The following is a 21,985-nucleotide window of genomic DNA, read 5'->3' as shown; positions in this document are numbered from 1 at the left end:
GTTACGTCCAAGTGACCTTAGCTTAAGAAAAGTTATAGTGCCCGTCATAGCTACACAGACTGAACAATCGGTTTAAAACGTGCAGCGATTGATAAGAGCAACAGTATATGCGTAGAGTACCTCTACCTCGGAATTTCAATCAGTGGCGGCGGAACACCTTCAATTACCTAAAGGGGGGCACTGCCGACTTTTGGTCCCATTCTTTCTACCCAGCCAACATTTTTCGTGGGCACAGTGCGGGCAAAGTGGGCAGGAGTCGGGCGCAGCCCAACTTAGCCCCAGTTAGGAGTTTTTTTCGTCAGACATAGCAAGGGCTTTGTGTGGGCATGGCGAACATGGACTGACTGCGGGCTGTGCCCACGAGGGCCCCGTATGGGCATGACGAACGTGGGCAGAGGGTGGGCTCAGCCCATGCAGTTTTTTTACGGGCAATGCGCGGGCTGCCCGATGAAAGTTCCGTCACGGGCGTTGTGTGGGCTGACTGCGGGTTCGTCGGACAAGCCGGACAAAGCATCCCGCGCGGGTATAGTGGTGGAATTAAAAAAATAAGATGTGAAATGTTGGTTTCAAGAATAATTAGCTGAATTCTCCCTTAAAATGATATTATGTCACCGAGCAGTGCGTTGTTTTTATTTTAGTGAATTGTTTTTATTCATAGCTGAAATATTTGTTTTTCATTTTTGTATAAAATTTATAAAAAAATATTGAAAATTGACATCAAAAATCTTCATCATGAATTTATATAGTCAGTTTCAATCAATTCATTATTATTTAATTATTTTATTACATTTACAATATTATTTTGCGAACAGACGCCGTCGCCACCAATGCACCACTACCCAAGCCACTACCGGTCCGCCATTTCCGCCATTTTTCATTGAGGATCAGCGTAGCGGGCGGAGCACGCGAACTTCGTTAGGGAAGGTTGGGTTTGATAGTGCTATATATACCGTGGGTTGAAGCTTGGTTGTATTTAGACAAGGTAAGGTTCCATCTATGTCTAATGCTTAAGATGATTTGATCAATTTTGATCACAATCCACTGGTGGGATTCAGGGTGGGTCAGGGTAGGGGAGAGTCGTCTAGCGCACCCCGGTTAAGGTTTGATTCCACACCACCAGCACAATGATCATGTTTCCACCCGGCACCCATTTTTTGCTTTTGTTTGATAGCCTGATCTTTTGTCTATCAAAAAACATCAAAATAATCATTTTCGGCTGACGCAATATCAGTCGGTGTGCTGTGGTAATTCCGTTCCATTTATAAAAATGTTGCTATATTTGCAAACGTTTCCAAATATAGAAACACTGTGTTCCATAAATGGACACGCTCAGAAGCGCTGATCATTCCGGACGATTTATTTTAAAGCAAGATGTGTTATACGCAAGGCAAGTCGTGACGTCAAATACAATCGTCGTCAGCTGCTGGGCACACTTGGCTGACGGCCCTGTGTTAAAGCCAATGGGGCTGAATCACATCGTCGATTTGCCAGTTTGATGCTACAAACTTTGTCTGGAAACTTACCAGTTGCAATAAACCTAATTTTTGCCTTCACAATTAGCTAAAGAATTATTCAGCCACTTTGTGTAAGAAATGTTATCTCGTCAAAAGATTTTGCTTACGGTTATGGCGCAGTTGTTTCAAATAGGTGTGACATAATAGTCACAAATGTTTTAATGGAAAAACAATAAAATTAAATGTAAATAATAATAAAATACCTCTACACATTTTATAAAGCAAAAATTGTTACTAACTTACCAGTTGAAAAGTTTGTTTATTTTTAATCAGCTTACAAACTCAGCAACAGCTGACGAATTGAGACGAACTGACGTCAAATATTCGAATTTCTTTATGAAATAACTTTTCTTTTAGGATATATCAGAATGTTTTTATGGGCTCATATGAAAAAAATATTTTGTTTAACAGTGAACATATAATTTGCAGATAAAGTTTGTAACAGTTTGGCGGCGAATCGAAATATAAATATTTGACTATGGGTTTTGCTATATAATTTTTAGGCGGTTGTGCCCAGCAGCTGATTGCGGTCTCCACAGCGAAAGTGACGTAACACTTGCCTTGCGTATTTAACTTTCTAGATAGTGGAATGCCATCTAGTGGCATCAAGGAAGCACTCAGGTGAAAATGACACATCAATTTTGCCAAAACAAAACATCTATTTAGCCCAAATTAGCCAATATTCTGCCAAAAATCAAGTTTTGGCCGTCATATTTGAAGGGAACCTTAATGGAAGTTTTTTCTCTTCATTCTCTCCAATTATATAGACTGTTTCAGTCCATCCTCTTCACCAATTATACAGAAAACTTTGTCGCATTTCCAGGACCAACATTGAATCAACATAACCATTGTTGAATTTATAGAACAGAATGCTGGCTTTCCATTGGTGGTAACCACTTACTGAGCTTTTTTTGCAGGGGCTTGCGCTAATTGTCAAACAGGTGAGCGTGCACCTACCGTTTCCAAATATAGAAACGTAGCGTTTCCATATTTGGAACAAGCGTTTCTATATATGGGTCATCATTTCCAAATATTGCAACGTTTCTATAAATGGACGAATATACCACAGTGCGCCCGACTGATAGCGAGGTAGAGAGATTCTCCTAGACCCTTGCAAGTGGGGCGTCTTGCATTACGGGTATGCTAAGATGCCCCCGGGTCTTGCCACACCCTAATGCTAAGTGAATGACAGGTCTATTCATGTCACTGCTTCAAACAACTTTGTAGAGAACAAATGTCAGCCGGTGAAAGTTGCCTGTAACAATCTCTCACAATCTATTTTTTGAGTTGGTTGATTGTTGCATCCTGTTTGTGTTTTTAGAAGCATTTGTTGTGCAAATATGCAGCAGCAGATTAAAAATTGTCATTATTAATGACAGTGAAAAAATGACCATCCATTGGTTGTTATCTATTCCCAAAATGCCCAATTTGGGGGCACTGAAACATACCTTGCCTGCTATGGCTGGAGAGGGGAGAGGTCACCTCTGAAAAATTGGTCCTGCAACTGCAAAAAAAATCTGAATTTAGATGAGGGCGCTCTTATATAATATAGATTTATATTATCCAGCAACAATTTAAAATGGTTAGTGCTGTTATTACTGTCCTGCAATCACGTGCAAGTAATTTATTGGTCCATATAGCAATCAGAAAACAGGGGAGCTGGGTTTCTAAAAACTTTATAAAATTTGAACGGGCCTAATGTGCGTAGATGATTTCATTATCCACCTGCCTCTATTGTGCAGGTGTATAAATCAAGCTCGGATCCGATGGAGCAAGCTAGCCGAAGCACACGGTACAGGTATTATAAGCAGAGTATAAGTCAGTATGCAACAAACATGCGGGCTGAGCAGGGCGAGGAAGATGGAAAGATGGAGTTTCAACCTGTCGCCACCAATGGTGCAGCAAACATGGCTACAGCAGAAATTCAATCTGTCCCAGCTGACATGTTGATGTGTGAGCTTGCTGGAGGAGATGAGGAATTGGATCAGATTGTTGATGATGCCTTTGATAATGACCTGGTTTTGAGCGACTGTTCCATCTCTGATGGTGATTCAGAACCTGATGTCTTTGAAGACTGTCAGGGCAATGAAGAGTGTGCAGACTCTGATGGTGACCTTAGTGGCCCTGGACTGAGGCGCAAGATTGCTACATGGGCGATTGATTATGGTATATCACATGCAGCCCTGACTGCATTGCTACTGATTCTAAGTGCTCACTCCGCTCTAAATTTACCCAAACATGTGGCAACCCTGCTGGCAACGCATCAGCTTGAAAAGCCTCTTGTCATGGGTGGAGGAGAATATCATTTCTTTGGCCTATCAAACACGATAAGAGGTCTGTTGAAAAAGCTACCGAATCTGCCAACTGTGAGCACGCTTCAACTTCAAGTCAATATTGATGGTTTACCTCTTTTTCGTAGCTCACAAGTGGTGGTGTGGCCTATTTTAGGAAAGATAAAAAATGTTTCCAAAGATGTGTTCACAATAGCACTGTTCTGTGGCAAACAAAAACCACCTCTTCATGCCTACTTGAAAGATTTTATCCTGGACTGCAAGACTCTATGTGAACACGGACTCGCATATGGTCAAAAAACTTTTACAGTTGTACTAGACAGTGTAATGTGTGATGCACCAGCAAGGGCATTTCTGAAGTGTATTAAAGGACACTCCGGTTATTATTCTTGTGAACGATGTGAGACGAGAGGATTGTACGTTTCTGGACGCCTGACATTCCCTGAAGTGAATGCAGCCAGAAGAACTCATCAATCATTTGAGTCTATGAATAATGAGCCTCATCATCATGAGCCCTCTCCACTTCTGGCATTGCCGTTGGACATGGTCCGAAATATACCTCTGGACTACATGCATCTGTGCTGCTTAGGTGTGATGAAACTTATGATACGACTTTGGCTATGTGGCCCTTTAGTAGCACGCTTTCCAGCTCGTACTGTAGAACTTATATCTGATAGACTGTGTGCCCTTCGTTCGCAAATTCCTGTCGAGTTTGCCCGTAAACCTCGCAGTCTCTATGAGTTTCGAATTTGGAAAGCTACAGAGCTCCGACAGTTTATGCTGTACACAGGCATCATTGTTCTCAGGGGAGCCGTCCCCGGGGAAATGTATGACCTATTCTTGCTGTACTCTAGTGCAATGACTATATTGTTATCGGACAAGTTGGCTAAGGAACATGCTAGTTATGCTGGAGAGCTTCTTGTGACATTTGTGAAAAATTTCGGCATATTGTTCGGGAACGCATATGTTGGTTACAATGTACACGGCCTTGTGCATTTAGCAGATGACGCTGTTACTTATGGAGGTTTGGATTCTGTTTCTTGCTTTCCATATGAAAGCTACTTGTACCAACTCAAACGAGCTGTGCGTCGCCCGAATTCCCCCGCCATCCAGCTAATGAAGCGTATAGCTGAAAGGGATGTGTATGGCAGTAGGCATGTCCTGAAAAAAGCACACAGGTTGACAAAGGCACACGCGGATGGTCCAGTTCCACACGGCACTGCTCGTGTCCAGAATCAGTACCATAAGCTTGTAGGCAATCTGACACTGTCGACATCTGTGGGTGATAACTGTGTTCTGGTCAATGGTAATTGTGTAGCACTTATCCGAAACATACTGAAAACTACTGACGATACTGTGCTCGTCATACAGCGTTTCCGATCGCACGAACCATTCTACACTTACCCTTTTGATTCATCAAAGTTGGGTATTTACAAAGTGCACACCCTCTCGCAGTGTTGTGAAACAGTATCGATTGACACAATGAATGTAGTTCAGAAATGCGTTCTAGCCAACGGTAGTCTCGATGCCACGTATCATGTGTGTGTACCAGTCATCCATGACCATTTTGATTATACTGCCTCAACTTAGCACTGTGTGTGATCATGGTATGTGCTGTGAGTATCTGATGGTGTATGTCCTTGATGGAACACGCTGACCTATAAGAGTTCCTGCAGTGCCATTGAGTGACACTGTAAAATGTTATGTTCCAATCCCTTCGTTTAGGTGTAACATGTTTCGGGTCGTCGCGTTTTCCGACGCGCCCGAAGTAGCCGTCGTTAGTAAGAAATGGTGGTCAGGTGAAGAAGATGAGGCGACTCGAAAACCGCGAGGCTTCGTATTCTGGCCCCCTTGCAAGACGAGTGGGGCCGTCGACCGCCTCCTGAAGGCTCACGCGGAGCCTGTCAGAACGGGGACCGGGCAGTGGACCAGGCACCCGGCAACTTCACTGTTCGCTACAGGTTAGTGATTATCGTTAGAAGCAATTTTCCACATGGCAAAGTTGAAAATATCCCTTTCCGAACACTTGATTGCATCTCGCCAAATGCTGGTTTGGGATTTCTCGCAACATGGTTGAATATTGGAATACGAGCGAAGTGTGAGACACAACCAGGTCGGCTTTAATGAAATCATTTTTTGGCTGTCTAACGCAAGTGCATTTGTTGTCTTACATTTACGTTGTCCAACCACGCAAAGTTATCAAATGCTTTCCACAAGTTCACCGCATTGAGTTTTGTATTAACGATACACAAATAATTTGCAGATGATTTACTTCTGGCAAGAAGGAAGGCGCAGAAGGCCGAAGAGGAGAGCGATCTCACCAGCGAGGCTGAAGCTGTCGAAGCAACTACCCGTATAAGGAGGTAAAATCCAGGAATGACACCAGTGAATGGCAATTGAAATGGCATATTAAAGAACGAAGGTGGCGTTTTTCCCTGGTTATCAAGAGCATACTTATGCCGTGCCCTCGGGCGGATTCATTTCGTACCTTCGAGCATTTTGCTTTATAGCTGTGATAAGGCAGACAACAGATAAACTTGATTGTGTATAGCTGTGTGTGTGTGTGTGTGGGGGGGGGGGTACTGGCAGTGGGTAGTGTTAAAATGATTCCCCTATTTTACTGACATTCATGTTCAATGTGACTTTTACAGGAGGAATCCACGTTTTGATGACGATTCAGATGAAGAAACCGGAACCCGTGCTCGAAGGGAGCCAACTGGACTTTCTCGTCCACCACCCGCTCCACGAACCTTTGGCTTAGACGGTAAGCATATATTTCAACATCGAAAGACTACTTGACTTTTGCAATCAGGAGAAAGAGAGCAGTGTGGTTGCCTCGGTTGTTGTTAGTGCGTAATGTGTTTCTGCGTCATCGAATAGCTGGTCAGGTTCGCGTGCTATAAGCTTTCAATATTTTTAATTTGGGATCTAATGTAAGCCTGACCTTAACTCACGTCTGGCTCCAGATTGAATGTAGTTTTGTTGGCATCACTGATGGAATTTACAATAAACTGTTATTATTTTCGTTATTCATTCACAGGTTCTGGGGGGCAAGGCACTTCCCTGAGTAGGCCTGCGAATTCATCACCAAGTGTCCAGACCGCCAGCGTTCCAGCGAGTACGCCAACGAGTGCTCCCAGACAGCCGTCAGGTACGTACACCTGCATGCATTGTAAAAGAACCTGCGACATAACTGATCCCGGAAATAGTGCAACAATAATTTTAAGCATGTACCAAAAACAATGAATAGTTGTATGTATTGTACTGGTAGTAATTTTTTAATGATATTTGTTTGCCTACTTTTATTATCGATAAGATCATAGATAACATATAAGACCAAAACTCCAGTCTGGTCGTTTGTGCTGCTCAGTTTATCGTGACTTTCCTTTTAGATGCTCGTCAAACTGTCATTCTGGGGAAGATATTGAAGACGGTCGAAGGCATACTAAACGTCGTCAAACAGAACGGAGCCAACATCGAAGCGCTGCGGGCGGAGATCTCCAATTCCCAGACAAGACCCCGGAGGATGGCGCCACTCCAAACCCTTGCGGAGCTGGATGAGCTGGACAAGCAGCTGCACTCGCAGAGGGCCTTCTTTAACGAGGTGGTAAGTATTTTATACCTTTTTTAGTAGTGCTGTAGTGTTCCATTTTGGGGAAAAGTCAATATTTATAGCAACATGATTCCGGAGTAAACGTGCCCTTAAAGGAAGACTACCACCTTCAAAAAGTTTTCTCAGATTGGCCCATGATTTATTCCCTGGATAAAACAAAATTTTAGAATTCACCTGGCAAGCTATCATCACGTGAATCGCGTAAAAAAATTATAGGGGCACGGTAGGGGTATAACTCGATCGTGAATCAGGTCACGGGTTTTTGCCAATGCGTTATTTTACTTCTTAATCATTTGGCGTTCATTTCCAGGTGGAGCAACTCAGCGCGTGTTGCACCATGGCCCGATCGGACCTGGAGCGGAACGTCCGTTCTGTAATGCGCGGCACTGTGTCGGCCGATCTGTCCGAGCACCTTTCCCTGAAAGGGAAGAATGGGAAGAGGGCTATAGCGGAAACCGTCCTCTTCGACGTTATCTGCGGTGAGTGATGCTTGTGTGTGCGTGTATTTGCGTGCATGTTTGCTTTTGCTATCGATGTTTTGCTTTTCGTTTGCCATTCATCGGAGCGCTTTTTTTCTTTTTTCACGTGTCTCTTAAATGCAGTATATTCTTTTCTGATGTATCGGTGTGCTTTGTACACCCTCCCATATCCCTCCCTTGTTCACACAAAATAATGACGCAGTTTGGGTGGCTTTTCTGGCAGAGACACTGAGACGCTGCGGTGGCGCCAACCGAGACGCCGTCGGGAGGTGCGTGGGCCTCTGGCTCTCCGGCAGCCGGGATCGGAACGGCAAACGTCTCCGAAGGCTCTCAAAAACCAAGGAGGCAGCTGGCCCGTCAGTGGCAGGCCAGGCCCCGACCGACCGACCTCCACTGCAGCCGGTGGAGAACCTCGAGACGCTGGAGGTCCGGCAGCCTGACTTCGAAACCCGCCAGGCTGAAGCCGAAGAGGCTGAAGCCGAAGAGGCTGAAGCCGAAGAGGCTGAACTCCCCATGGAGCAATGGTAGATGGAGGATACCAGCGCGGCGGTGTATATACGTATAGTCAAGTGTTGAGCAATACATTACAATGTCAGAACGAACTGTTTGAGCAAATGATTCGAGGCGCAAGCTCGCGGTCAAACGACCGCCACTGATCGGGGGTGGGGGGGGGGGGGAGGTGGCTGGAACCGCCACTGCCAGGTTGGGCTTAGCGACGTGCAGCCCATATGGGGCCCGGTACGTTTTAGGGTGGGCTAGCCCACGTGGGCATGCCCGCATGGGGCCACAGTTGAGAGCCATTATGAATTCCTATAGGCAATAAGGGCAACATCCGGGCATGCCCGCACAAAAATGCGGGCTCTGCCACATTGGGCCCACAGTTATTCAATGCGGTACGAAGGTTGACGCTACTAGGGCTGAGCATGGGCAGCCCGCGTTACCCGGCTGCCGGTGCCCGCATGGGGCCACACCTGCGGTGGCTCAAAAGAGCAAGGTGCAGCGCGGGCATAACCCACCTTAGCCCGCACACGTCGGTGGATGGCGGGCGCAATGCGGGCAGCCCGCGCAATTGAGACGCGAGAGCCCGCGTGGGGCCACACTTGCGGTGGCTTGAAGTGGCATGGCGCAACGCGGGCATAGCCCACACAGTGCGTCAGAACGTGGGCTGAATGCGGGCATGCCAGCTAGGGCCCCGTGGTGGCTGAAGTACGTTTTTGGTTGGCGTTTTTGTGTCATACGCCGAGCAGAAACGTACTTAGAGGTTGGGCTAGCCCAAGGTGTTTCTGTGGGCTTGCCCGAGGTTTGCCAGCGTGGGCCCCGCATATTATTGTTGGCTGGGTAAAGGCCTATGTTAAAATGCCATGAAAGGGGGGCACGGTGCTCCGGTGCCCCCCTCGTTCCGCCGCCTATGATTTCAATATCACTTGCTTGCTCAATGCTCATTGCTCAGCTCGTATTGTAAGAGCACTGCGGCACAGCATAGATGCAGGCGCTTTGCTACTGCCATCTATGGGTGAAAGATGAAGATAATGGTTATTGCGGTACAGTATTACTGCAGGCGCAAACAACGTAGATAGCAAAGATGCCTATGCTGCGCTGGCCGGCGATTGAGGCGTAAAGTTGCGTTGCTGGGTAGCAAAATGTTTAGGAGCCCGAATTTGACAAAATAGATGATTTGCCGTGCTGGTGGTCTGAGGTCGCAAAATCAACAGAACCCTATAGGTCAGTGATATTGAAATTTCGAGGTAGAGGTAGGTACTCTACACATATACTGTTGGTCTTATCAATTGCTGCACGTTTTAAGCCGACTGTATATTCTGTGTAGCTATGACGGGCATTATAATTTTTCCTAAGGTAAGGCCACTTGGACGTAACCTGGTGACCTAACCTTGAGCGACCTAAGTCTGAAAGTTATGCAGCATTTGTGAAAAAGATGTATGAAAAGGTGTGCCGAAAACAGCGGCGCTACACAACGCCGTTTTCGAGATATTTACATAAATCCACATAGGGTGTCCAATCATCCCCACCGCCCGGCGCGGATAATTTTTTGCACGTGCACAGCGCACCTTTGGGGGCCACCAGGAGATGGATATGCTCAATAACTATGCTGGAATACATTCTGGATGGCCTGTGTAAATTTGGCACTTTGAGCTTGCCAGCGCTACCTGCCCTAGCCGCATATGTGACACAGAGTGCAACATCAAAAGGTTTGCACGTGCACAGCACGTGCACCGTGTACCCCAGCACGCCTATTTGTACATCACCTTAAAGCGCGTGTCCAGAAGTGTCGGTGTGCCAAATTTGGTGTGCCTAGGTCAAGGTTTTCCGGAATCGGAGGATGCCTCCTCAAAACATGTTTTTCGCCACTAGCGCGTGCATTCCGCACCCCCTGATGCCGAGCATACCATATGTTAGTGGTCGAACACTGGGACATGTGACCTGTGAGTTTGGCACCTGTGCCGCCCTTCGTTTGATTTGAAGCGTCGCTTAAAGGTTTTTGCCCTTTGTAAGTTTGTCGGCACGTGGCACGCGCCTTGTGACACCGGGTGACATGTGGCATCCATCATCACCTGCCTCAAGGAATTACCCGTCGAACGGTACCATCAGCATCTCGATCCGATCATCCGTTTGGACGCAATTCTAATGGTATTGGCTCGATGACCTTCCAGAGCACGGTTTTTTGGCAACGTAAAATGGCGCCTTGTCGGCTTCACTATCTTCCATAGGAGGTCCATTGGGATTGTCAGTCCAGTTTATTTATACGTCCGTGATCGGACGCCGGTGAAAACAGGGCGCCGGAGGGCATATAAGTCACGTGACATTTGGAACTTCTCCCGCTCCATGGGCCTTCTATATCCCAAACGTCACGTGTAAATTTAACGAACCTTGATGAAATCGCCCCAGGCGCCCTGTTTTCACCGTCGTCCCTTGAATCGAAGAAGAGGAGGAACGGAACCCCTCACCCAAGGCTATATAAACCCCCTCACCCTCAAAAGGAAACTTGAACTGCTGTAATAAATTGGTAATAACAACGCGAAAAAGAAATTCAGTATAAACAGGTAGGGCTTAATATCCAGCAAAACATTGACATATGCAGCAAGTTAGTGGTTATTATACTGTTCACTAGTACCGTTCAAAAGTAGGTTTAAAAGTACTTAAGTAGGTTGAGGTATTATTCAGCTGAAAATATATCATTACATTACTCATTTCAGTTGGGGAAACTACGAGGCGAATGTCAAAAAATTGATTGGTCAATAAATTGACTTTTGATGACCATATATGGGCATAAATGCAGCCCCCGCTACTAAGGGTGAAAAATGGTATAACAAGCCGGCACTTGTGGTATCGCGTCCGCTTATCGGAGAGAAAAGGCTTCCATTTTTCCCTGGGAATTAGCGTGATTTGATTGAATTCGGCGAATTGACTCGAATATGGCTATAGGAAAACGGCTTTTCTGCAGGTTCTGGGCATCACAATCGTCAATCAGCTGGCCATTCAAAAAATGGATTGGTGTTTTGAAAGAAAATTGGTAAAAGATTGAATTTAATTACAATAAACCACAGTTAGAAAAACCATAAACAAAATAATAAAAATAATGACATTTTTAAACCATGGTACCTACTGTTTACATTTTTGGAGCATCTGTTTCAATCCGCCATATTTGCCAATCACTGTTTGACCTTGCGTTGTAACTCTGCGATTTAGAGCCGCCAGTTAATTATGCACCGAGTGAGTGCATAATTAGTGAGTGCATAACGAGTGAGTGCATAATAGGCCTTGTGTGGTCAAAAAACATTCTTATGCCTTATTTTTTCATTTGAATGCTAGGATTCATTGAAAAGATGAAGTTGTCTGATTTTATGACCATATATGGTCATCGCCCCGCCCACTCCAGCCATTGATTGGCTAATCCAATTTTTGTTTGTTTGGCTCCTCATAGTTTCCCCAACTGATTTAGGGCTGTGTATTTCACATTGTTATTTTACTGAATGCTCCCTTGCACAAGTTGCTTTTTTTAGTGGACCTCATGTAATATGTATTTACCGAGCTATTATATATTCATGGCTGTAAACACACGGTACATGTGTTACGCATCAATCAAAATATGGTGGTCTACCTGCTTTCACATACCCATGCATACACAATATTCAAACACTCACAATGATGACAAACCCAAGTGTTCGGCATTAGCGCCCGGTCCACACAGGTCACCTGGCCGTTTTACTCCGCCCCCGGGGATTCCTTCCACGGCTCGGGTGCTGCCGGAGCCGGGGTCGGGAAGGAACTGTGCCGCCCATGACCCAGTGCCGTAGCGGCTAACACCTGGCTGCACAGGCCGATATGAAGGTAGTAAAAGATGTAACCGTTTCTGGCGGTTTGGTGGCCGTCTCCGAGCACGTCCGACTCTTGCACGCAGCTGACACTGCGATCATCATAGTGAAACCAGTGGCCGCGCCCTGCGCTGTACACGTCAGCGACGTAGTTGCCCGAATGCGTGGCGCCACCGCGGTGGCTGACCACGCCCACAAGTCGGTAGTTGTCGCCGTCCAGGTCCAACGAGCGCCGCGACTGGTCGTCCTCCGCACGGAACTCGGACAGGTGCCCCTGTTCGGCGGCCAGGTCTTCCGATTCGCCCTCCTCCTGCGCCTTCGCGATAGCTCCCTGCACCCCACTGTCCTCCTCCTCCGTGCTGGACCGCGCCGACCACGAGTCCGGCTCGGCGTCCCGTGCCACCAGCTCGCCGGCGACCGACGGAAGCAGGGCGGCCAGCAGTGGCTGGAGCGCTTTGGCCGCTGCCCGCGGCGTGGGCTCCCGCGCTGGTGGCGGCGTCCGGGTGGGGATGGCCGTCGCCGCCGGGAAGGCGGCGGTAGGGGCCTGGGCGGGGTGGGCGAGAGCGGCGCTGGCGCAGGAGGCGGCAACAAGAGAACCGGCGGTCGCTCCAGCCTGGCCTGCTCCTGAATGTCTGACAGGACAGGTTGCCTGTAGTGACTTTTTGCATCTCCACTCTGGCGGCCGTTTGACGTCGCCTGACACGTACTCGTTGAGCGACAAGAACTTTGGGATGCTTACGTTGGCCTGGATCTTCTGGGACTCATCACCCAGGACGAAGAATCGGTTCAGCTGCAGGATCAGCGTCCTGGGCAGCTGGCTGACTGGTGGTGACTAGACACTCGTCATGGCCGCAGTGCTGGCAGAGCAACTCCCGCCGCTCTGGCTGCATGCTCAATCGAAGCGCGTCCTGCAGCGTTGGCACCTCGCTGCCCTGGCGACGCGGCATGTTCACAAACCAGGTGATGCTTTCTTGCCGCCTCGGCACCGTTTTGTGACACCTGATGCACATAAAGTTCTCCATGGTTTGGAATTGGAAATTGTCTCGGACGGGATTTCAGTCGGGGGAGGTTTGGTCAATCGTTGTCATTTTTAGCACATGCCATATTTGGCAACCTGCCAAAAATGACAACGCTGTCAGCTATTTTTGGCAACGATGAAGCCGATTACACTCCTCAGCGAGGAAATCACGATTTGGGAAATACAAGCACTGATTTTGGAAAAGAAGTGCTGCCACCTGGTGCAAGAAGAACAAACCAGTTTTAATATGGCCGTTGTTTGCATGGTAGTCCATCGTTGACTCTTGACGTATACCCTTTTTTGTGGCCTGAAGTTGGAACTTCAATTTACAGCATCCGAAAATGATCAATATTGATCGAAAACATAATTTTGATGAAATAAGAATATGTTGAGTTGAAAGAGGAGGCAATTTCATCCAGATGCGGTGGTTTACTTCTTGAAATTATTTTTGTTTATGACGACCGCCATGCAATGACGGATGATGCGCGGCCGTCAATTAGCAAAAATAATTTCAAGAAGTAAACCACCACATCTGGATAAAATGACCTCCTCTCTCAACTAACATATTATTTTTTCATCAACATCATGTTTTCGATCAATATTAAAGGGACCCTCCCACCTTCAAAAAAGTTAATGAATTGGCATGAAAGTGATGTCGCTCGGTTCAGAAAGAGCAAAAACGAATATCTACCAAATTTCATCGAAAAATATTCACCGGTTTTCAAGATATTAGACTTTTACTTTTGTTTACTTTTTGGGATCTCCGCTGTTCCTAGCGACTTTATTTGAAAGTGCGGCATTTGTTGCGCGCAAAGCAGCATATACCACCGCGTGCTACAAAACGTTTTAGTTAAACATTTAACGGACGTTCGAAAGCCTGATGACGTCATCAGATTCCCGTAATGGTTAAGAGATAGGGACCACGCTGGTCCCACCCTGCAAGTAAGGGGAAGAAATTTCTTGAACACCATAAAGCTGCGGGGGTTGCGACCAGGGCCCTGTTTCACCGGTGATAGCAGCACGCCGATTTTACGACTTGTCAAATTGGGTTTCCATGGAGACATCAACAGGCCCATTGCTCCAACACTACCACAAGTGTGACGTCAGCTCGCGCAATTTGATAGCAGCGTGGTAGCAGCAGCCCGTGAAACACCGCCCAGGATAAATGGTGGTTTCTGAGCCTGGCCGCAAACTTGGCTATCTCAACTCAAAACTAATGTTAAGGTGGGAGGGTCCCTTTAATCATTTTCGGATGCTTCAATTTTAAGTTCCAACTTCAGGCCACAAAACAAACTACCATACAAACAACGGGCATGTTAAAGCTGGCCTCTTCTTCTTGCACCAGATGGCAGCACTTCTTTTCGAAAATCAGTGCTTATCTTTCCAAAACCGTGATTTCCTCGCTGAGGAGTGAAATCGGCTTCATCGTTGTAAAAAAAAAAACAGCAGAATCGTTGCCATTTTTGGCACGTGTGACAAAAATAGCACGTGCTAAAAATGACAACGATTGACCAAACCTCCCCCGATTGATTTGTGGACGGCTGGCGGGCGTCGGTCTCGTCCTTTATCGTGTCCAGAAGGCGCAGCAGGAACTCGTTGGCGTCCTGCATCTCGGTACCGCGAAAGGCTGGGTCGATGTCGCCGAACACGTCACGCAGGTTGCTGAGGTGGCTGGAGACGCAATGGCTGAGGGGCTTCTCGCGGAGCACCATCAGCTTGGCGACGGCGTGCAGCGTGTGACATTTGTCTTTCTCCGGGCCCGAGTGCACCGCTATCATGTCGTTCAAGAACGGACACAGTCCTAGCAGTGCCTGCAGGGTGGGGTTCTGGTAACACGAGTTACCGTAATTGGGAAGTCCGATGTAGAGCGGATCGTTGCCGGGCTTGTCGGGGTCTGCGGCTGGGGTCAGCTGTAGCTCGCGAGCCGTGTGCGCCTTGCCGCCGTACAGCTACAGCGCCCTGCTCAGAGGTAGAGATCTCGAGGGGGGGGGGGGGGGGGGTCAGGACCCCACCCCTGAAAACGAATTACTGCTATGTAAGTCAATGGTACTGCATCCAGCCCGCCTCCATCTGGCCGGCCTGGACCGTGGACCCTCCCTGACATTTTGACAGAAGTCCACCCCTGGCCCTGCTCTCCTCCTCCAACTTCTTCGGCGACGGCGGCGACCACCTCTGCTGGCTTGCCACTAACCGGGAACCACCCGAGCAGCCAGACCGCCTCGAGCCGGTCGTCGTCGCCAGCTATTGCTCAGCATTCTCCCTGTCGGGGCGTTCGGCGCTGAGGTGTTGTTGGGACGGATCAGTGGCACACTCCAAGAGAACTGAAGCGGCGTTACCTCTCACAATGGCGATGGAGAGTCACTGCCAATGCCACTCCAGCTCTCGCTGGTCGCCGCTGACCGCCGCAATTTTAGCACCAAGTTCTTGGAGGAAGGCTTTGGTCGTAGGACCACAGGCGCCGTCTGTTTCAATGCAACTGGCTCGAACCTGAAACGCTGGGTGAGCTGGGCGTACTTTCGGCGCTTCCCGTCTTCTGCTTTCTTGGCCGCCGCCCCAGACTTCAGCGCGGCACCTCCCAGTCTTGAGTCTGCGAATGTATTGACACATGTCGCATCCCAAACTAGGCAACGGCCATGCGAGAATGAGTAGATGGTCATGCCGTCTGGCCTCTTTCCGTCGCCCCGGTCGACACCATACGGCTCGAGCTGAGCTGGTATGCCTGCGGTCAGCAGAGCACGTCTGACTATGTTGTTCAGAGCTGTGTGGCGCGGTAATCTTCCAGCACTGAACTGACAAGTGAGAGCGTGATGTCCCTTGACGTCGGCAGGCGAGCCGCACATGCAGGCGTGGACGCCGCTGCAAACGTCGGCGCCGACACGTAGAGCGACTGCGATTCTCACTGTCTCATTGTCCAGGTGGGTTCCCAGACTAGAAGACGGGAGAGCTCTGAGCCATGCTCCGCTTTCAGGCGTCGCTGCGCCTATTTAGGATACGAGCGCGGTCGAATTGGTTGGCTGCGAGCGGAAGGCGGTCCCTTTGGTGTTCGGCGATCGGGGCGTCCCAGGATTTCTGTCGGTCGCGTGTGTCGTCTGCAGGAGCCATCTTGCCGCCAGCTTTTACGAGCCACTCTTCTGCCTGCTTCAGCTCGTTTAAGATTTTATGCGAAGCCTGTTGGCAGGATGGTATGTAGCAGCTGCTGGCAGCGGTGGAGCGAAGCCATGAAGCTCGGGAGCGCGACTTCCTCCGTTCTCCTCAGTCCTAGCCCTCCGAGTCCGGTAGGTAGGAAGGCCTGTTCCCAGTTCATGTCGCTGAATCTGACATTCACTAGCTCTTCAATCGCCGCTCTGATGACCTCATCTAGCTGTTTCAGCAGCGCAGGATGCTGGAAAAATGGCGCAGCCCGCAACAAGTACTGAAGCTTGGGGAGCCATAGACTATTGCGGAGCAGATAGAGCGCAGAATGAGCATCGAGTCCCTTCAGCCGCCCGACCAACCGCACGAGGTCCTCCCTTTTGTTCTGTGCTGAGACCTCCGCGTTCGACCCCCTCCCCTACAAGTTCGAGGGTCAATGTTTGCTGATTTCACCTCATCAGCTTACCGTGTGTTCTGTGACTCACCCCTACTTGCCACCTTTGACCCATGATTTTGGGAGGACTATTTAAGGAGCTGAAGAAATACGATGGACGAATATATGTACGAGTACGAAGAAGTTCTGACGAATATAGCACGCCAAGGAAATGTGAGACGACTCTTGGTTCGGTTGCGATAAAGGCTGTCACCATCGCTGTCTTATGTCATCAAAAGTTTGCCAGAAAACAGCTGGTGACTCGAGTGCAGTTCATTCACTCAGTACAGAAAAGACACAATTGCTGATATGTTACCTGATCAGAAATTTTGTTCTTTTCAGCGGACCGAGTCAGAAGCCGTGATTGACAGCTGAAGAGCAGCTGCTCAGAGGCCAGTGTCTGGACCGGTCTGGCGCCGCCGCCGTTCGGCCTCCCCTGCGAGGCGCGCTACCGGCGGGCCGCGGCGGCACACCAGTGGAGTGTTGGCAGCACACTCGGCCCGGGCCGGGACCGCAGGCTGGGGCCGCCCCTCCGCAGGTACTGGGGCCCGGCCGGCCCTGCAGCCAGCTGCACCCGAGGACTGGACTGTCTGCCGCTCTCTCCCCGTCTCTCTGTGTGTGTGTGTCTGTCGGTGTGGTGCAGAGACTGTCGGACGGGACGGTCGCGGGCTGTGTGTGTCTGGGTGGGTGTGATGGACGAGCTACCGGGTGCCGGGGCCGCCGGCCGCACCACGGACGGACGGTGTGGCCGCGCGGGCGCCCGGCCGGCCCCCGCCCCCGACACACCCGTATCTGTTGGCCGGCTCGGCCCGCGCCGGCTGCGGCTGGACTGTGTGCCGGCCGGGCGGCGGCGCCCGGCGGCGCGGGACTGTCGGACTAGCGCCCAGCGGCGGCGAGTGAGTGGAGACGGCACGCCGCCACCAGTGTGTGCCGCGCCGAGTGGACGCCGGCCGCCTCACCCAGTGCCGGGACGGACTCTCTGGGACCGGTGGAGACGAGTGGTGGTGTCTGTTGACCGCACCACACGATGGCTGTAACAATGTGTGCACCAGTGACCTCTTTCACAATTTCTGCCACTATTTTGTTGGAAGTCACTTGTTATCATTTACTACCATATTATTTATTTTATGATATTGTAAAGTATATTTTTTGCAGTTGTAAAAAACTAACTCGCCAGCTGTATCAACGGTTATTTCTTAATCGAACTTTTTACGTTTGATCCAGGAATGTTTCAATCAAGGCTATGTTTCAATGTACTCAACTTAAGTACCTAAATGCAAGGCGACCTTGACAGCAGGCATTTCGTCTGTGCTGTCTATTGTCTATGGCATATGCAAATGTTTGTCCTGTTAAGTTTAACAACTTCCTTTTCTGTGTTCAATAGCTGCTGAAATGAGGTTCTATAATAGTTTTGCTTTTTCCTTCATTTTGATTTTCTGAAAAACAACTTCATTTGATCAGTGTTTGCATTGCTTGTCTTATGCTGCTCATGAACATACTTTCTTTCAGAGGCGCAGGTAAGTAAGTGGAACTAGACAAAACATTAAACTGATTTTTTTTAAACTAAAAATATGACGTAGGGATTTCAATTAATGTAGGGGTTTCTCGCATCGGAACCTGCAACCTTTTATTGGTTCCCCCCATGTACAGACATTACGTTAATCAAAGTTACTCTACAATGCCCGCCTGCCACCCGGGTGTATTAAACTAAGCGGCCCGTATGATTGTTCGTTCACGTTCACCGTGTATCAGCCCGGCATCTGCCTTTACCCCATTGAAATATTTCGCTCACATTCCGAACTCTATGTATTTTAGATTTACGGGATAAAATGATCACTCCTCAACTTCCATCGCTCACGCGCACAGCACACATCACACTTTCAATCGCTCGCTCATTTACCCTACGCGCCGCGCCGATGAACATAATTTAGACGAGACGGCCCTGGATATAACGGGGGTGCCCACCGCTATTTGCGGCGGGTCGGAACGCCAAATAAAATCCAGGACATTTGTCGGGGACTTCCGCAGCGCCTGGGCGCTGCGGCATTAATTTAGGGGGGAGGGAAAAGTTCGCTTACCGAAAGATGTTGCCCCGACGACACCGCACTGGCAAATGCCACGAGAGACGGGCCCGCGAGTCCAAGGTGCCGGCCAGCCGCTGCCTTTCACCCGGCGGGCACGCCTTTCCCGCCGGAGGCAAACATACGGCGGACTGGCCTAACGCGCACTCTGGTTCTCCGGCCCGCCGCTCCACACACTCTCTGACGCGCTCAATTTTGCCCTTACATTAAAAACCAACAATATATGCTCATCAGCTGAACGCATTATACTCTACACTTTTACCTAATGTCAGCAGGATATTACTCTGAATGGCTTTGCGACGTCAAAATTTCTGCTTTCAGTGTTTCTTTTACAGGTTTTTCTCTAGCTTATAATAAATAACCTAAATCACTACTCCGACAAATGTACGGTGCACTAACTTCTAATCCAACAATTCTCAGAAGGTTTAAAAGACAATTCAGTAGGACCGTTTAACAAATCGTTCCTCATCCTTTTCTTGCCTTACACCATTATGATAGGTAACCTTATTGCTGAAATAAGACATTTTTTGCGCCTCGATTTGCATCGTATTCATCACAGCTGGCTCGTCTAAAGAAATTTCTTAATCGAGGCTTCCAATACCAATGGAATCCAGAGCTGCCGATTCCGAGGATGCTCCTCCTCCGAACCATCTGTCCGTGTGGGATGCACCCTCCTAGTCCGCCGATATCCCCGCCCGCCGACTAAGGTCCCCCCTCCGCCCGCCCCTTACAGAGCAGCTGTCCTGGTGAGCGGCCATGGAGGTGGACGCTGCTGCAGACCCCGTGTCGGAGGAGACGGGCGGAGAGCCGCCGGCCGCTACAGCCGCGCCCGCCGCCGACGATAACTACGACACGCGCTCGGAGGTGAGCAGCGGCTCGTCCAAGTCGCTCCACTCGGAGCTCAGCGTGGACGTGGACGAGGACGGCTCCGAGCCGAGCGTCACCTCCGAGGACGAGAGGGAGGCCAAGAGCGCGCCACCGGCCGCCGCCACAGCCGCCACAGCCGCCGCCGAGGAGACGACCAATGGGCAGACGGCTGCCGCGGCCGGCGCCACCTCCGGCAGCCGCGAGAGCTACCTCACCAAGCTCAACTACTTGTTCCGTGACGCGCGCTTCTTCATAATCAAATCCAACAACGAGGAGAACGTGACGCTGGCCAAGGCGCGCGGTGTATGGAGCACGCCCCCGCAGAACGAGGCCAAACTGAACCAGGCGTTCCGCGAGTCCCGCAACGTGCTGCTTATATTCTCAGTGAAGGAGAGCGGCCGCTTCTGCGGGTTCTGCCGCATCTCTAACGAGTCGCGCCGCGACCTGTCTCCCGTCAACTGGGTGCTGCCACCGGGACTACCGGCGCGAGCGCTCGGTGGCGTGTTCCGCGTCGCCTGGATCAACCGCAACGAGCTGCCGTTCCCCAAGACAGCGCACCTGTATAACCCGTGGAACAACGGGAAGCCGGTGAAAATCGGCCGCGACGGCCAGGAGGTGGAGCCGCGAGTCGCCGAGGAGCTGTGCCGCCGCTTCGCCCGTGATCTCACCATCGACATGAACCCGATCCTGCTGGACTCGAAGCGCGCCAGCCGCACCGTCAAGACGAGCAAGCCGCTCACCATGCCGGCACCCATCCCGGTGCGCCGCGCCCGCCGCGACTTCCGCGAGCGCGGTGGGTTCCGCGGCCGGGGCGGGCCCCGCGCGCCGCCCCGCGAACCGCCGCGGCTGCCTAGCCGGCGGCCGCGTTACGAGGACCACTACCCGCGGCCGCCGCCGCGCCGCGACTCGGGACCGCCGCGCTACCACCCGTACGCGCGCGAGCGGCCGCCGCCACACGAGCGCTCGCCGGTTCGTTACCCGCCGCGCGAGCCGGTGCCGCGCATCTACCCGGAGCTGATGCGTGAGCTGGCGGCGCGCGGCGGCCCGCTGCCGCCGCTGCCGTACCCGCCGCCGGCTCTGTTCGACCCGCTGGCGCCGCCGCGCTACTACGACGGACCGCCGCTGCCCGAGTTCGTGCCGCCGCCGCCGGCCGCGCCCAGCCGCGCCGAGCGCCGCATGTCCGAGTACGACCGCTCCGTTGAGGAGTTCCTGCGACACACGTCCAGCCGGCGTGAGCGCAGCCGCGAGCGTCGGCACCGCGACCGCCGCTGAGCGCCGCCGCCGCCGCCGCCCGGTGCTGTGGGCCTGATCGGTGGGCTGCAGTGCCGCGAAGTAGCTGCCAGCGGCCGGAATCAGTCATTGGTCGTTCGAGCACCGGGGCGGGCTTTGTCATCGCTTGCTGACCAGTAGAGCGTCACCTAGGTTTGCGTACTGCGAGATGCGCGGATAAGGATGCCGGTAATGCGTCGCGACGTTGCGTGATTCGGTGTCGGTCAGTCGACTGTCTGTCTGCTTTGGTGATGCATCGCACTCTTTTCCGATGTGCGAGAACAACAGCAGATGTGTCAAGGCGACAAAACTGGCTGTTCGATGGAGTGGGGCATTCTGCCTTTCTTGCAGACACCACTCACACCAGCAGGTGTGCCTTTGAAAGTGGCACAGATGGTTCACCGTTTCGTCGACGCTTCACGGCATTGGACAGCATATTTGTGATTGTGGTCTTACCCACTTTATCACCTGTTCATTTGAGCAAAGGGCCGACGCAGGCACGTTACCCTCGCGCCGATGTAGATGACATTTTGTCAGCATTTAGATCAGAGTCGCATTGGGATCACATGTTTTGTCATCCTACTCTTCATAATACACACGAAAGCTTCTGAACTTTTCTACTCTACCAGAATCAAAGGACGTCTCCGAAGCACGGAGATAGGCAAGCGATTTTTGTAGTGGTGCTGATGAATCACTGCACACAGCCTAGCTAGACAGATTGAAAGCAGCACGGCAGCTCTTTTTTGTAGGTCCTGGGACGATGGCACTAGGGTATGTATGTAGAATGTCGATGGGACGATACGCGTCAGGGTGTACAGATACCTGTGTCTGCGGAATGAGAACGATTCAGAACGATACGTGTGTTCTGTATACCTACGGAATGATCAACTACCTACGGGACGGGAGGTCATCGGGCTCACTGGCCACTTTTGTAGCTTTGAGTGAAAAATAAGTAAA

General features: G+C 50.4%; 2 protein-coding genes across 19 annotated transcripts; both read left to right on the top strand.

Moving 5' to 3' along the window:
* Nucleotides 1-810: 810 nt before the first annotated feature.
* LOC122378989 lies at nt 811-8,495 on the top strand. Of its 8 annotated transcripts, none has more exons than XM_043360774.1 (8): nt 891-982; nt 3,257-5,766; nt 6,069-6,168; nt 6,457-6,569; nt 6,846-6,956; nt 7,198-7,412; nt 7,729-7,897; nt 8,100-8,487. In XM_043360774.1, the coding sequence occupies exons 2-8, from the start codon at nt 5,538-5,540 to the stop codon at nt 8,423-8,425; spliced, it is 1,263 nt and encodes a 420-aa protein (XP_043216709.1). In that variant the 5' UTR covers nt 891-982; nt 3,257-5,537; the 3' UTR covers nt 8,426-8,487. The 8 variants fall into 7 exon arrangements, 5 of the variants coding, with proteins under 5 accessions (XP_043216713.1, XP_043216712.1, XP_043216709.1 ...); XM_043360778.1 differs by having other exon boundaries at nt 811-982; nt 8,121-8,495; XM_043360777.1 differs by having other exon boundaries at nt 877-982; nt 5,531-5,766; nt 8,121-8,487.
* Nucleotides 8,496-10,785: 2,290 nt separating this feature from the next.
* On the top strand, nt 10,786-21,640 carry LOC122378987 (YTH domain-containing protein 1-like). 11 transcript variants are annotated; one of them, XM_043360771.1, is made up of 4 exons: nt 10,818-10,919; nt 17,154-17,852; nt 18,196-18,328; nt 19,626-21,640. In XM_043360771.1, exon 4 carries the CDS (start codon nt 19,649-19,651, stop codon nt 21,029-21,031), a length of 1,383 nt encoding a protein of 460 aa, XP_043216706.1. In that variant the 5' UTR covers nt 10,818-10,919; nt 17,154-17,852; nt 18,196-18,328; nt 19,626-19,648; the 3' UTR covers nt 21,032-21,640. The 11 variants fall into 11 exon arrangements, with proteins under 11 accessions (XP_043216699.1, XP_043216697.1, XP_043216706.1 ...); XM_043360769.1 differs by having other exon boundaries at nt 10,836-10,956; nt 18,196-18,332; XM_043360764.1 differs by lacking the exon at nt 18,196-18,328 and having other exon boundaries at nt 10,786-10,919; nt 17,154-17,349.
* Nucleotides 21,641-21,985: the final 345 nt, after the last annotated feature.

The sequence above is a fragment of the Amphibalanus amphitrite genome, unplaced genomic scaffold (genome assembly GCF_019059575.1).
Source record: "Amphibalanus amphitrite isolate SeventyFive unplaced genomic scaffold, NRLGWU_Aamphi_draft 000069F_arrow, whole genome shotgun sequence".
NCBI classification, from domain to species: Eukaryota; Metazoa; Arthropoda; class Thecostraca; order Balanomorpha; family Balanidae; genus Amphibalanus; species Amphibalanus amphitrite.
This window is presented reverse-complemented; position numbering and strand designations above follow the sequence as displayed.